General features: G+C 45.8%; 3 protein-coding genes across 3 annotated transcripts; 2 read left to right on the top strand and 1 right to left on the bottom strand.

The window, feature by feature from the left end:
* Positions 1-1705: 1705 nt before the first annotated feature.
* PV06_04144 (uncharacterized protein) lies at positions 1706-1990 on the top strand (the record flags this gene model as incomplete). Its single annotated transcript, XM_016405000.1, has 1 exon — positions 1706-1990. The coding sequence occupies one exon, from the start codon at positions 1706-1708 to the stop codon at positions 1988-1990; it is 285 nt and encodes a 94-aa protein (XP_016266005.1).
* A 26-nt stretch (positions 1991-2016) lies between these two features.
* Positions 2017-2656, top strand: PV06_04143 (uncharacterized protein; the record flags this gene model as incomplete). The annotated part of the gene is made up of 3 exons (XM_016404999.1): positions 2017-2103; positions 2191-2419; positions 2478-2656. 3 exons carry the CDS (start codon positions 2017-2019, stop codon positions 2654-2656), a joined length of 495 nt encoding a protein of 164 aa, XP_016266004.1.
* A 7587-nt stretch (positions 2657-10243) lies between these two features.
* PV06_04142 (uncharacterized protein) lies at positions 10244-12350 on the bottom strand (the record flags this gene model as incomplete). Its single annotated transcript, XM_016404998.1, has 5 exons — positions 10244-11109; positions 11158-11534; positions 11589-11982; positions 12036-12118; positions 12175-12350. 5 exons carry the CDS (start codon positions 12348-12350, stop codon positions 10244-10246), a joined length of 1896 nt encoding a protein of 631 aa, XP_016266003.1.
* Between the last annotated feature and the right edge of the window lie 1072 nt (positions 12351-13422).

The raw sequence follows: 13422 nt of genomic DNA, 5'->3' as shown, positions 1-13422 counted from the left end.
ACTCGGTCCACTGGCCTCGACCAGGACGAATATACGAAGTATCTTCTAGCTCCAATAGTGCCAGAAGTCAAGCTTCCGATCAATTCATGTTAAACAGGGTGCAGGAATAGGCACTAGTTGAGGGCTAGATAGGATGAACTGTCGAGTCTGACCTCGATAACTAGGAGGTCGGCTCCTATCTATTATATAGGCAAAAGGAGCGTAAAAGATCCATCCGATTGAGGCTTTTCTCGACCTTGCATAATATCCCGCAAGCCGTTCTTCCTTGCCTAGGCTGAGATATTTGAGGCAATTGTCTCAGACAAGGCCTTCTTTCGGATAGATCATGATATAGATAAATGAGTGACTCATAGAGTGAGATGAAAAGAGTGACAGAGGCTAGTAAAAAGACGAGGGTTGCGGGAGGCGTTTGTAAAGACCTGTTTGACGGAGTATTCCGTAACTCGGCCGTTCAACAATTCCACATTATCAACATTCGTGTACACGATGTTGATCAATATTTCGTCAACATACACATCACGTAGCACTTTCAATGTTGATACACATCAACACCAATTCATATGCCTTCACCTGTGTGTACACGATGTTGACTCCGTTGATAATCTGCTGAATAATACCCCATTTTGGAGCATCATGGCCCTACTGGGTTAATCAGTGGGTCACCGCCCAGGACGGAAAAACTCCGAGGAACCCTTGATCGATTTTGGTCTGTTTACCCGCAGAATTTTTGCAGTTCCAGTCGCGTTTCTTGGCAGAACACAACAGCGCCAAAATGGACGGGATCACATATGTTGAACAGGCTGAGTTGCGGGATACTCCGCAGGCGACGTCTTTACAATATGCAAAGTTTACTAGGCTTACACCCCTCAGTCGGCGCCACGCCCCGACGTTCCTTATTTTACTAACACCATGAATTTACGTCTATACCAACGACCTCATCCGAGGGTTTGGACCTCGCCGACGACCGATGAACCGCGGCGGCAACCGACGCTGCGGCGGTGGATCCCGATGCAACGAGTTAACGACGAAATTCTCCTTCAACAGGAGGGTCAACTTACGCTCATTACACCTATATAATAGATAGAAGACGACCTCCTAGTCCTCGAGGTCAGACTCGTCAATACATCCTATTTGGCCCCCAGACATTGCCTATTCCTACGTGTTGCATGACATCATCTCCCTGATATTTCAAGCGCGTCGCGGCCACTGATGCCTATGAGTTCAGTGGTCGAACCGTTTCATTTGGAGCCCTCAGATGAACCACACTTTATCGAATACTCAATAAGTATATATAATAACTATCATAGTCAAGCTTATAGCTGTTAGAAATCATATAGTATTGGTCCACTTGGCGGCATAGCAACATGGGAAGGGACGCAACTCCTTTATTTCATTTTCCTACTGTGTCCCACTAGTTAGAGTATTCCATCCGGAGCGTAGAACGTGGGCCTAATGGACAACCCAAGAGCCCAGTATACCGGAGCCCGTGGTTCCGGGCTCCGGAAGGCGCCGAGCACTCGGACTGAAGCGCCTGCATGTCTAATACCCCACATCCGAGCTGATACCGCATCTCCAGACTTCAAACCCCAAGCGATCTTGTATCAGTGAATATAAGTTCTTAAACACTCTCCCTTGTTGATCTCAAGGATCCTAAAGAGTTATCCAAGTCGTCACTTTTTAGTTGAAGCCCGAGTTCGAACCTCATATGGATCCAGTCGTGATCGTCACCGGCGCTGCTGGTGGAATTGGCTTGGAAATCGTCCGATATCTATTAGAGGAACTCAAAGGCCGAGTAGTTGCCGTCGATATCGTCAGAGGCGGGTTGGATGCCATGGCCGAAGCCAACCCTGATCGCTTAGAGGTGATATTAGGGGATATAAGCGCCGTAAGCAGTCACGAAGCTAGTATCAGACGTCGGGGCTTACAATCAAATAGGAAGAGACGTCTGCCAAATCGGTCAGCCAAGCAGTTAGTCGATTCGGCCGACTGACGGGACTATGTTTGAATGCTGGAACCATGGGGCCGATGGACCGTCTTTACGACTCTGACCCGGCAAAATGGACGAAGGCTTTCCAGGTCAACGTGTTGTCGCATCTATACACGGTAGGTAAACATCCTCAAAATGCATGAACTCGGCATCTGCGAGCAAACTATACCAGCGTGCGCTCATATATGTACATGGATGAGCAGTTCAAATACGCTATCCCTCATCTCCGGCAAACAGAGGGAAAGGTCGTCTTCACGACATCTGATGCCGGTAGAGCCGTATTTCCAGGTTGGGGATTTTACAGCATGTCGAAAACAGCTGTGGCGTTCGAGGTACAACAGCTTCACCTCGAAGAGCCTTCATTGATCGCCATTGGCCTGAGGCCCGGACTCTGCGATACTCCGATGCTTCGTGGGGTGATGGACGGTACATGTGAGTCTACGACCTTCTTGGCACGGAGCTCAGAATTGCTAACGGTGGTACCCTGAAGATGAAGGATGGTCACAGGAAGACGCGGCTGCTTTTAAGAACATATCCGCAGGCCACGAACTGATTCCTCCCAAGGTTGCAGCCAAAGGATTTGCTTATGCGGTTGCCAAGGCATCACGAGCACTTTCTGGGTTTGTTTACGACTGGAACGACCCTCAGATCCAAACATTGATAGGGTAACATCCTTGAATGAATTGATAGAGGACCTCGGGTATATAGATATCTGATGTAGTTATTTGACAGCTTCGTAAAACCAGCTCGGGATTCTTGCAAGTAGATATTTATACTTGTATCTTCAGCAGTGCTCTTCTTAGATCGAACTAGATTTAGATTGGAATTGGATTCGGTTTAGCCTGCTTTGGACTGGATACAGGCTTACAATGGATTAGATCTGCAGCGGTTGGAGCTCCAAAGGCATCCCTAATTCGGCACTAGCGTATCAAATTTAGGGGTATGTCTCAAGCTAGGGTTGGGGTTAGAGTAATTCTACCTCGCTGTTACAAGTCGGTCTGCGTGTAGGCCGCGATCACGGATGGCAGGTCGCTCGCTCGACCTGGGATAACTAACAAGGTATCACGTGACCACGACCAGTTGGATCAGTGGGAATCAGGGCGATTCACACTGAGAAACGCCGAGACACACTGAGACGCACTGATCACAGCGAAATATATATACACAGTCATTTCATAGCTTTACCATGTAGTTAACTTCGTTCACGATCATACCCATACGTTTTGGTTATGATCACTTCGCTTCTAGTATATTAGCTCGCTCTATACTAGCGCTCCGAATAGGTCAGATCAGATCAGATTATCCCTCTAATCTGATCTGATCTTTAGTCAGTAGCGCATCATCTGATCTAATCTAATCTATCTGCAGATATCTATAGATCTGCTAAGGCTTAGGTAATTCTTAAGAGTACTCTCACCAGAGAAGTTAACACCATTAAGTATATTTATACGCTAGCTAAACTTTGAGATATTAGACTCTCTCTAGGTTATTAAGAGGCCCGTTCTTTCACCAGAATCTCAGATAGACCAGATATTTAAGGGTGAAGGCCATTATACTCTGTCATTATGTTAAGAGAATTATCTTAGTAAGACTAAATACCCTTTCGTATTTAGTAGATATTATAGGTACGGAAAAGAAGTTTAAGGCTATTTATAACATTATGAGATATTCATTAACATGGTTGCGCCACCATTTTAGAGGCTTCTAGAAAGTATCCTAGATAGGATTTAGAGATTTAAAACGGTTATACTTATTTACTATAGATAACTAGGCACGTAAAGATATAGAAGCTAGAAAGTCATTCTAATTATTAGGCTTATATAGAGCGCTATCTAGTTAAGTTAGCTCTATTAGTAAGGCCATATTATTAGGTTAATAATAATGCTTATTATAGTGTTTCTGTAGGCTATATTTAGCTATATCTAGTTACTTAAGCTAATTATTATCCTTTTAATGTTAGGTAAACCATACTTTATTTAGAGCTAAATACATTCGCACTAATCCGAAGTAGGCACGTAATTAATCTGTCTAGTTATAGTACTTCTTTAGTTTAGACTATACATTATTAATGTTAATGCAAAGATAATATCTGCTAGCACTGATAAAAATGTCATTACTAGTTTCTTAGGTATTTAATAATGGTGATAAGATAAAGGGTGACTATAGAACATTAACTAAAGAGCTATAATATAGTCTATAATGCTAAGAGAGTAGAATGTATCTCACTAGCTAGTGTTGCGCCACCTATTATGAGTTCTAAGTAATGGTGACCTCTAACTATGGTTAAGCACTAGCCATAGACTCTTTAGCTAAAGAATTTATATCTGTGTTCTCGCGAGAAAATAGTGTATTCAATATATTTAATAGACCTAATGTTATGTATTTATCCTTAAGGTCTTTAAGATACTATAGGATTATCTCTATAAATAGTAATACTTTCTAGATCGCTCTATGATGTTCTTATTATGCCTAACTCTAAAAGTAAATAGTATAGTTATATATTAGCTTTAGAATCTCGGCTGACTTTTTTAGTACTAACTAGTTTTCTTAGCTAAGTTAGTCTTCTTATGATAAGCCTATCTCGCCCTTCCTTACGTTAAGAATCTACATAAAAGCATTAATCTTCTATCTCTTCCTAAGTGCTCACTAAATCATTTATATACGTAGAGTTTTACCTTATTATATTGTTATAAATAACGCCTAGGATTTTTAATTCTAGCGAAATTAGTTTATATTTAATGTCTTTAATGGCGGCGAGAGAGATACTCTTAAATAGCTCCCTATACTATAGTAAGGCCCTAATGAATGTCATGATATTCTGGAGTTTCCTAACTGGGCCCCTCTTTTACTAGGTACTTAGGTGTTTATGCTCCTAATCTAAGGTAACATTAGTTACATTCTCTAGCTCTAAAGTATTGGCGTCATAGCCAAATAAAAATGATTAGGCTATAAGATTTAAGATATAACTTTAGTATTATAATTAGTGTTCACTAATTATATTATTAGTGGGATTAGAGTAGACCTTTTATATCACGCATTTTAGGTAAGTATTATTAGATTTAGTGTTATTTATTATAAAGTAGCCTAAATAATCTTAAATATTAAACTTATTAATCACATTAAGAAGAGTTTTTACTATGTTTACTCTAAAGTATAGACTAAAAAGATAGCGCAGAGTAATTAGTATAGTTTAATTATTAAAATCTTTATTAAGATAATGGGTAATTATAGCTATAAGTGATATATTATTATCTTCTAAGGTTTATATGTTAAAGGAGAGATATATATTACTTTATGCATAAGAATATAAATAATCCTTAATGTCTTCCTTATTCTGCCTATATTTATGTATAATTTATATCTATAGAGTGTTATTAGTGAGCACCATATTAAGAATATTATTTAAGCCTAATGAGTAAACCTTAATTAAGCGTTAAAAGCTATAGGCCTTAACTCTATTTAAAGGGATATTAGTGTTCACTACTCATTACATAAGTGTCCATTTAAAAAGAATGTTCGTGTCTATTATTATTAGCACATTATTAAGCTTTCGCCCCTTAGTACCTAGAACCTGCATTGCTATCACATTACATAAGGGTAATGTTAATATCTCTAGACTAGGTTACTTAATACCATGTTTAGCTAAGAGATAGCGTTCTGCATTACTAGTTATCTCTATATTATATAGTTAGCGGCGTCCTTTTCGATCGCACTCAGAATAACTTCAGAATATATTACTCCGTTAATTCTCTCTCATTTTGACTAGGTACAGCCTATGGTTACTAACCTAAGAGTAGTGCCTCGCATTAGCTAGTTAATACACCCACTTCTTAAGGATATATTTCTTTCCCTGAATTAAAATACGCGGGAGATTATTAACTATAAGCTTTTACTTAGGGAGATTAAATGCCTTAACTTACTTGGCAATTAAGATTAACTAATGATAAAAGAGTTTAGCATGCGAAGATAGTGTTAATGTCTCCTAAGAGCTAGGAGTAACTAGCTATAATATCAGATTCATAGATAATTTTAGATAAGCATTTAAGGTTAATGACTGCGGCACAAAAACTTGGAGGCTTAAAGTAATAAATGTGTCTTGACGCGTCCCCTAATCACTAATGATAACGCGCTAAATGTTCTGACTTAGCTAGGCTTATATCTATAGATTGAATAGATATTGATGGTCTTTAATCTGATCTAAATCTATGTCAAAAGTATTAATCTGATCTGATCTGCTAGCATCATGATCTGATCTGATCTAGATTGATCTGACCTATTCGGATCGCTGGATAGATATTGTCTATTTACTACCAAGCCTATCGCACTAGCCACTACGCCAAGATCTCAGCCATATCGTCGCTCGCCTCCTTGAGCAGGCCGTTGTATCCTTCTAGCAGCCCTGCCCGCAACCATGATCTTACAGTCTGTGTAACGGCAATTGTTCTAGCATCTAGCCGAGCTCGCTTGGGAGAGACCATACTGCCTGCAGAGGAAAAGACTCAGCAGCCATAGCAGGAATCGACAGGACGTCAACAGCCATTCTAGCTACACGAGGGTACTCAAATTGCTTAGCAGACCAATAGCCGAGTGGGTTGTCATGCTTGGTGTACACATCTTGTTTGGTGGAGAGCCACCTCTTGAACTCATCTGCAACGAGTTCTTCGTTATAGTTTGTAAATGACATGAGCTCACCTTGGAACGAGTCAAACGGATTAAGCTCTCGCGCCCTTACCGCAGCGGGAAGATTACTACTTGCAATCTCCCACAGGGCTGGAAGGTCACGGTATTCCTCATCCCAAAGTTTCTGTACAAGTCGGCGTGCCGTTTGAAGCCAGCCACCCTTCTCACCGTATGCCTTTGTCAAGAACGTTCACTGTATACAGGCTTCCTATCCATACTCCATAGTCCATATGGAAGATTTTCCGTATGGAATACCGAAAATGACGTCAGACAAGGTTTTCTCATGCTAGGTCGTTGTGTTATCGCCGTATTCCCGGAACTCCTCCACCACTTCAATTGGCGTTCCTTGCGTGATCCCGCTTTTGATCCAACTTTTCATACACTCACCCCTCTCAATTGTACGACTTCCGAGTTGACATCTGTCCCACGATATTGTTCGCCGCGCATCCGAGAAAACCCGCTCCGGTTCCGCCGACATGGCGGGGATGGAAAGAACGTTGATGGCCATCTTGGAAAGCCGTGGATATTGTTGTGATTGTTCCTCTCGGAGCCACCAGGTCAGTGGAGAACAGTCGATCGCGATCGGCGTCTGGCCGATGAAGCATTTATATTCGTCGAGCTCGTTCATGGCCGGGCTGGCCACGTCGAGCTCCTGTGCGAGCAGGTCATGCTCATCGGGAGGGTGTGAATCGCCACCGAGTCGAGGGGTCGTCGTAGCAATCGGCATCCCTTGGTAGTGATCCTCCCAATAATTCCTGACCCCGTCAGTGACTGGCTTGTGCCACGCCCTTGGCCAGTTCTTCTTAATATGCGCTAACCGTCGCGACGGATGAAGGATCATTGCCGCTCCGTAAGCCGCACTCTCATCCGTGAGCTGATAATACTTGTCGAAGATGGCCTACGAGGTCGCAATGCAGCTACGAAGGGGATGGTTGTCCCTGTATTTGGTGAAGGCTTGAGTGTAGTGCTTGTGAAGAACATCCATGGTGAACAGCGCTTGATCGAGTGTACTATCCCGACCTTCGGTCAGTTGCGTAATTCTCCAGAATGGCTGAAGGAATGAACGGGTTTCTCTGAGGACCTGCCAGTCCTGGGGAGTCAAGTAATTTTCTTGCAAGCTCTCAAAATATCGTTTTTGGTACCACTCCACATGATCTTGGAGGGTCAGGACAATGTCAAGCAGAATATACCACGAGTTCCAGCGCGTATCATTGCCCAGGGCCAGGGCTCGACCAGCATGCTGCTTAAACACATTCCATTGATAATCGTTCTCTCGCATATGGATGGCGGTATTATGCACTTTCCCCAGAGGTCCAAGTCGACGCCAACCGAGCGCCTGATGTGCCTTAAAGCCGTCCATAAAGTCACTCCCCACTGCCACTTCGTCACCTTGTTCGATTTGGTCCAGACTGGCTTCGACGGCCTCCTTGGTGTCCATGGAAAGGAAAGCTTGCACGGCCAAATTGATGACATGCCCATGACATCGAATCCGTTGCTGCCTCGCAACCCAATCAACACCTTTACTCCGCAGATGTTCGGCAAGGAAGCGACACAATTTGTCGTTGGAGCCGTGGTTGTCACCGGTGTAGAACCCAATCTTGTGCCAGATGTCATAATCTTCCAGGACATGTCGCAGAAGCTTCCACTGTTCAGCTCCACCGTGACTTCCGGGACCCTCCACCCCGGGAAGCTCTGGTAGAGCGAGTAAGGCTTGGAGGGTCTCCTTGGAATCGGAATCGATGAATTTGACACAGATGCCAAGGAAGGCCTTGTGGTTTGGGGCCGACCATACGTCGGCGGACAAGTGCACCTTGGACACCGAAGATTGCAACTTCCTTCGTAAGATGTCTTTGTGCACGCGATATGAGTTGCAGATGAGCTTTTGTATCGAGCCATGCGATAGGGTGACCAGATCCTTAGCCGCAGGATTGATCGCGGAAATGAGAGCGTGAAGTTCCGGCCAAGAGCTACAGTTGTAGGAGAGATTGCGAACCGTCACCAGCTGGACGAGAGCCTCGAGAGCGGCTTTCTGATTGACAGCAGCTCGTAGGATCACTTCCTCTTTGACAGACTGCTTCGTGGTATGGAGCGCACCCGCCTTCGCAAATGCATCCTGGATCAGGCTGTCCCGCTGCTTTTGACGGGATGTTCATGGGGGTCAAGTTCATTACCGTGAGTATTGAGTAGGTGGTAACGGAAAGTCGTCGATACCGTGGTCGAATATGGTGGATCCACGCAATACTTACAATAGTAAATCTTTTCATCCTTCCTTGCACAGCGGGCAGGCTCTGAGCCGGTGGGATCGCGTGCATGAGCCCAGGTGTTGGCAGTCGTCTTGCGCTTCCGATTTCCATGGCTGCTGAAGGTTGTGTTGGGAAGAGTGGAGGTGGAGGAAGCGAGCTCTATAGCCGAGGGAACGGATGATTCGCGAGCGCTAGACGCCTCATCGTCGTCCACGGGTGGTGGAAAGGGCATCATAGCAGTGTCGGTTCAGAGTTCACCTTACAGGCATCGGGAGTAGCCATCCTCTCCGCGTAGAAGCTCGTCTTGGACGAACCCCCTGCCAAGTCCGATCGGGATAACGTTGTTCCGAAGTATTTCCATACTTATGGAATACAACATTCTTGTATGGATATGGATTATGGAATATGGAAATGTCCATATGGATTGACTTAATCCATATGGTTATGGATAGAAAGCCCGTGGAGCAGTGACATTATCCGAAACTTCCACGCTCAACTTGAGGTGTAGAATGTAAGCATCCTAGACTCACCTAGATTTCGACCTTCCGAGCGCGACTGGAATTCGTTGAAGACAAGGTTATCCCCTGCCATGGTAGCAAAGGGATGGTCCCACACGCCGTTTCTTCTCTTCCAGCAATCCCGCATACATGATGCTAGTGTATCACGCGTGCCTGTTCCTCCTCACTGACCCGTGCCTTTGCATCGCTAGAGCCTGTACGTATCATTAGGATGTCTGCAGATCGGAATACCGTCCTTTGATAACGAGCAACTGCCTCGAGATCTCGGACTGTAATTATGCGTGGCTCTCGAATGGAGCATAGTGGATCCCGTGGAAGTCTGCAATGCCATATAGTCTAGCAATACACCTCTACCAACGAGCCCTCCCCGCTCGTGCCAGGCTATGTCACCATGATCAGTACATCCTTACAGAGCCACCACAAAAGGAGTCCATTGGAACTGGAAGCAGACCATCCCTACCGTCTAACGTGGCCGTGTTAAGGATATGGGATTATGCTCGGGCTCGAGATTTTCTTCATCAATTCGTTATTACTATCTTCACAATCATGACTCCGTCCTGCACATATACATACACCCTCAGAGGGAGATTCCGTGATAATGGACTGCCATTACCCCGCAAAGCATGTTTCCCAGATTACATCTTTGCATGACAGGCTAGAGTGCTGATGGCTTCGCGCTTTGCCTAGACCATGCAGAATCTTCCCTTAAGCAACCTAGATTCTCCACCTGAGATAGGCACAACGCATTCTCTGTTGGGTGGGCTAGTCAGATCTTAATCTACTATTGGGAAAACCCAGCTCATGCCGGACGGTTTTCAAGCCTGAAATTCTCCCATGTTTTCCATCTGAAAGTTGGTCGTTTGAGCCATGGACGTCACTGTGGATGTAAATGTGAAGGCGCCGTCCTCTGGTCTTTCAGAGGCCCCAAAAGCGAGATACAGCTGCTCCTGCTCCTGCTCCTGCTCCTGCTCCTGGTGAGCTGGGATCTTTACTCCTGAGACAATAGCGAAGACATCCATGGCCTCGCCCTCATCTTTGACCAGGTTGCTTCTCCAAGCTACATGACCATCTGGTCGTACCAGTACCAGGTGCCTCTCATAGATTTTATGAGCCTGAGGCTCTTCTTGCAGAGTCAGGAGCTTGAGGGGCACATGGTGCTTCCATGCCGCTTCGACGAGAAGATGCGTGCCTCGTTCTTGGCCGTCTCTAAATTCGACCAAGGTGTAAAATTTCCCAAAAAGGTCGATGATCGAGGTTCCGTCACGGAGGAAGACATGGGGAGCTCTAGCACCGGGGAATGTAGTTGCAATGTATCGAGATGGAGTCCAAGGTGATTCTGTGCTACCATCCGGTATAATAATGTTCGACTTATAGCGGTAACCCATCTCAATACCATAATCAGTATTCTCACCGTCATTCTTGGAATAGTAGTCACGTAGTTTGCTGCGAAGCTGCTCGCCTCTTTCGGTTGGGGCATCGACATCATTGACCTTCCCATTCATCATTTTGATGGCCTCCATATGAACGCTCATATGTACTCCGGATCGTTCGATACTCACAAGAGCGGTGGACCTGCGTTCTTGCTCGTATGTTTGAAGGATTGAGGATGCCGAGTGCCCGTTGATCACGGCCGCCAATTTCCACCCAAGCTCGAAGGCATCCGCGATACCCATGTTCATGCCTGGAAAGATCAGCCAAGGTATTGTAAAAAGGTCAAGTGGTGTCATACCATAGCCTCCAGTCGGGATATTCTGGTGAGCAGCGTCGCCCGCAAGAAAGATGTGTCCGTCCGCTCCGCTATACCGGCGCGCAAGGGCGATGTTCGGCCTATACGTGGATCGGACAAGAACCTCATCGATCTTTATAGGATATGGATCGTAAATGCCTCCGAGAGAACGATACACTGCATCCTCGGACGTGATTCCTTCACAGTCTGTACCTACGGGCATAAACAAGTGAGTCGTGAAGATGTCCTTTTCGTTCTGAGAGATAGCCGCTGAGCCTAAGCCTTGCTCACTTAAGAAGAACATGTGCCAAAAGCGTCCATGTTTGTGAAGACGAGTTAGATCACGAGATTTGAAATGAATGAGAAGTCCATATATGGGCCTGTACAGTCTTGTAAGCAGAGTTGACTGCCTTACAATAGAGTCAATCACTCACATGGGACCACCATCAAGAGGTATCTTCAGAGAACGTCGTACTCGGCTAGAGCCTCCGTCACAGCCAATAAGGTATGTTGAGCTAATCTGGCGTTGCACATCACTGGCATCGGACGCGGCAACAATCACTCTATCGTCGACCTTCGATAGTTCTGTAAGCTTCCAGCCAAATCTAACATCGATTAAGGGGTTGTTGTCGCAAATGTTCTTCAGCCATTTTTCAAACAGCGCTTGAGATAGTCTCTGCCATGGTTCCAGCGGCATAGTGCCATCATTGTTTGCCGCGATCTTGACTCGCCAGTCGTCCACACCCGCATGCTCCCAAGCGGCTAGTGGCTTAGGACTCCATAAACTGGTTGAGACGAGCACTCGATAAGGTAGATGAGATGCAACGCCTATGTATGTTAGGGCGCTTGGCTCATCGGGATGCGCGTTAGTGTATCCGTACCGAGTTTACGAAGTTCGTCTGCGAGACCAAGCTTTCGGAAAAGTTCCATGGATCGAATGTTTGTGAGGTCCATTTTCGGCCATCTAAAGAGGTCAGCGTGAAAAATGGTCACTGGGATTTCTGCAAGCTAAAGCTCTACCGTGTAGTTTCCGGGTTTCTCTCCAGAATAACACTTCTCACGCCGTAGTGTGCAAGCACGGTGGCAAGGGTCAGCCCGACCGGCCCGCCTCCGGCGATCAACACAGTGTCCTTGGGGAGGATTTCTTTTTCCATGGTCGCCACAGGTTGCTTACGGGGCTCTGCAAGGCCGTTCATGTTGCTCCGAGTAGAGATTCAAGAACAGAATTGTTGAATTGATGTTGGTCTAGGTCAGGGTCGGGGAACAGGAGAAGAGCTGAGGGAGAAGCAAGGTGAAAGGAAGGTGAAAGGAAGGCGAAAGGAAGGCAGATCTCTCAGCTGTCAAAGCAATGAAGAACCCATTCTCTGGCTACGTGCAGCTGAATCATGACACGATGCTGCAATTATAGACCTCCAAGGGCCGAAGGCTTTTCGACTTTCCGTGGGACGAGGGTCCGTCATATGAATGGCGTCCTTGGTCCCGGGAATGCTGGGAGCATCTTCGGTCAAGAACGGGGCATTGCCCAGTCACCGGTGCAACTGTGGCAGAGGCTATGAGCTTGATCCGGGAGCCACTCCCCGCTGTGTGCTGAATGCTTGCCAGGGTTGGCTTTCTCCCAAAGTCGTCTACTGCATGCTACATGCTCGACGAAGATGATACATCTTACTCCCTGCACGAGTCCACCATTTTTGCACGTCCTAGCTGCGTATTGAGGGTGCATTTCTATAGAGATGAATGGACCTCTAGATGTTAGATCCAGCAATAAATTTTCAATAGCGGCGTGGTGGGACTGTTCTCAAGCAGAATGCCCGCATTCTTCGTTCTGCCAAAGCGATAGAGTGGGACGCGGCTTTTGCAGCTTGAATTCGGCGACCGAACCTTGGCCGCTAGAACTTGACTTATTCCTACGCAAGCTAGTCTCAGCTGCCGGGCCGGATCTCTGTATGTCATTTTCGTCCTTGTCAGCCCACACCGAAGATGAATGGAGAGACAACCCGCTTCGTTCTTGCTCCGAACCCCTAACTCCCTTATCAAAAGATCCAGACATGTTCCCCGATTTTCGAAGGCACGATGAACGTATCCCGCTGAAGTCGCACAAGTCATGCTCTGTGAACGTATGGTCCCATTAAAGCCGACCTCAATCCGGGATGCTTTACTCCGAGGGGGTAGGAACAAAGCACGCTGGGTACATTGGGACAAATCCAGCACTCTATTTATTTCTCCAAAGCCCTGATCAACTCCAAGGCCCCGCATGATCCTCTCCAGACA

This window comes from Exophiala oligosperma, assembly GCF_000835515.1.
Source record: "Exophiala oligosperma strain CBS 72588 unplaced genomic scaffold supercont1.3, whole genome shotgun sequence".
Classification (NCBI taxonomy): Eukaryota; Fungi; Ascomycota; class Eurotiomycetes; order Chaetothyriales; family Herpotrichiellaceae; genus Exophiala; species Exophiala oligosperma.
The sequence above is the reverse complement of the archived record's forward strand: the minus strand, read 5'-3'. Positions and strand labels throughout refer to the sequence as shown.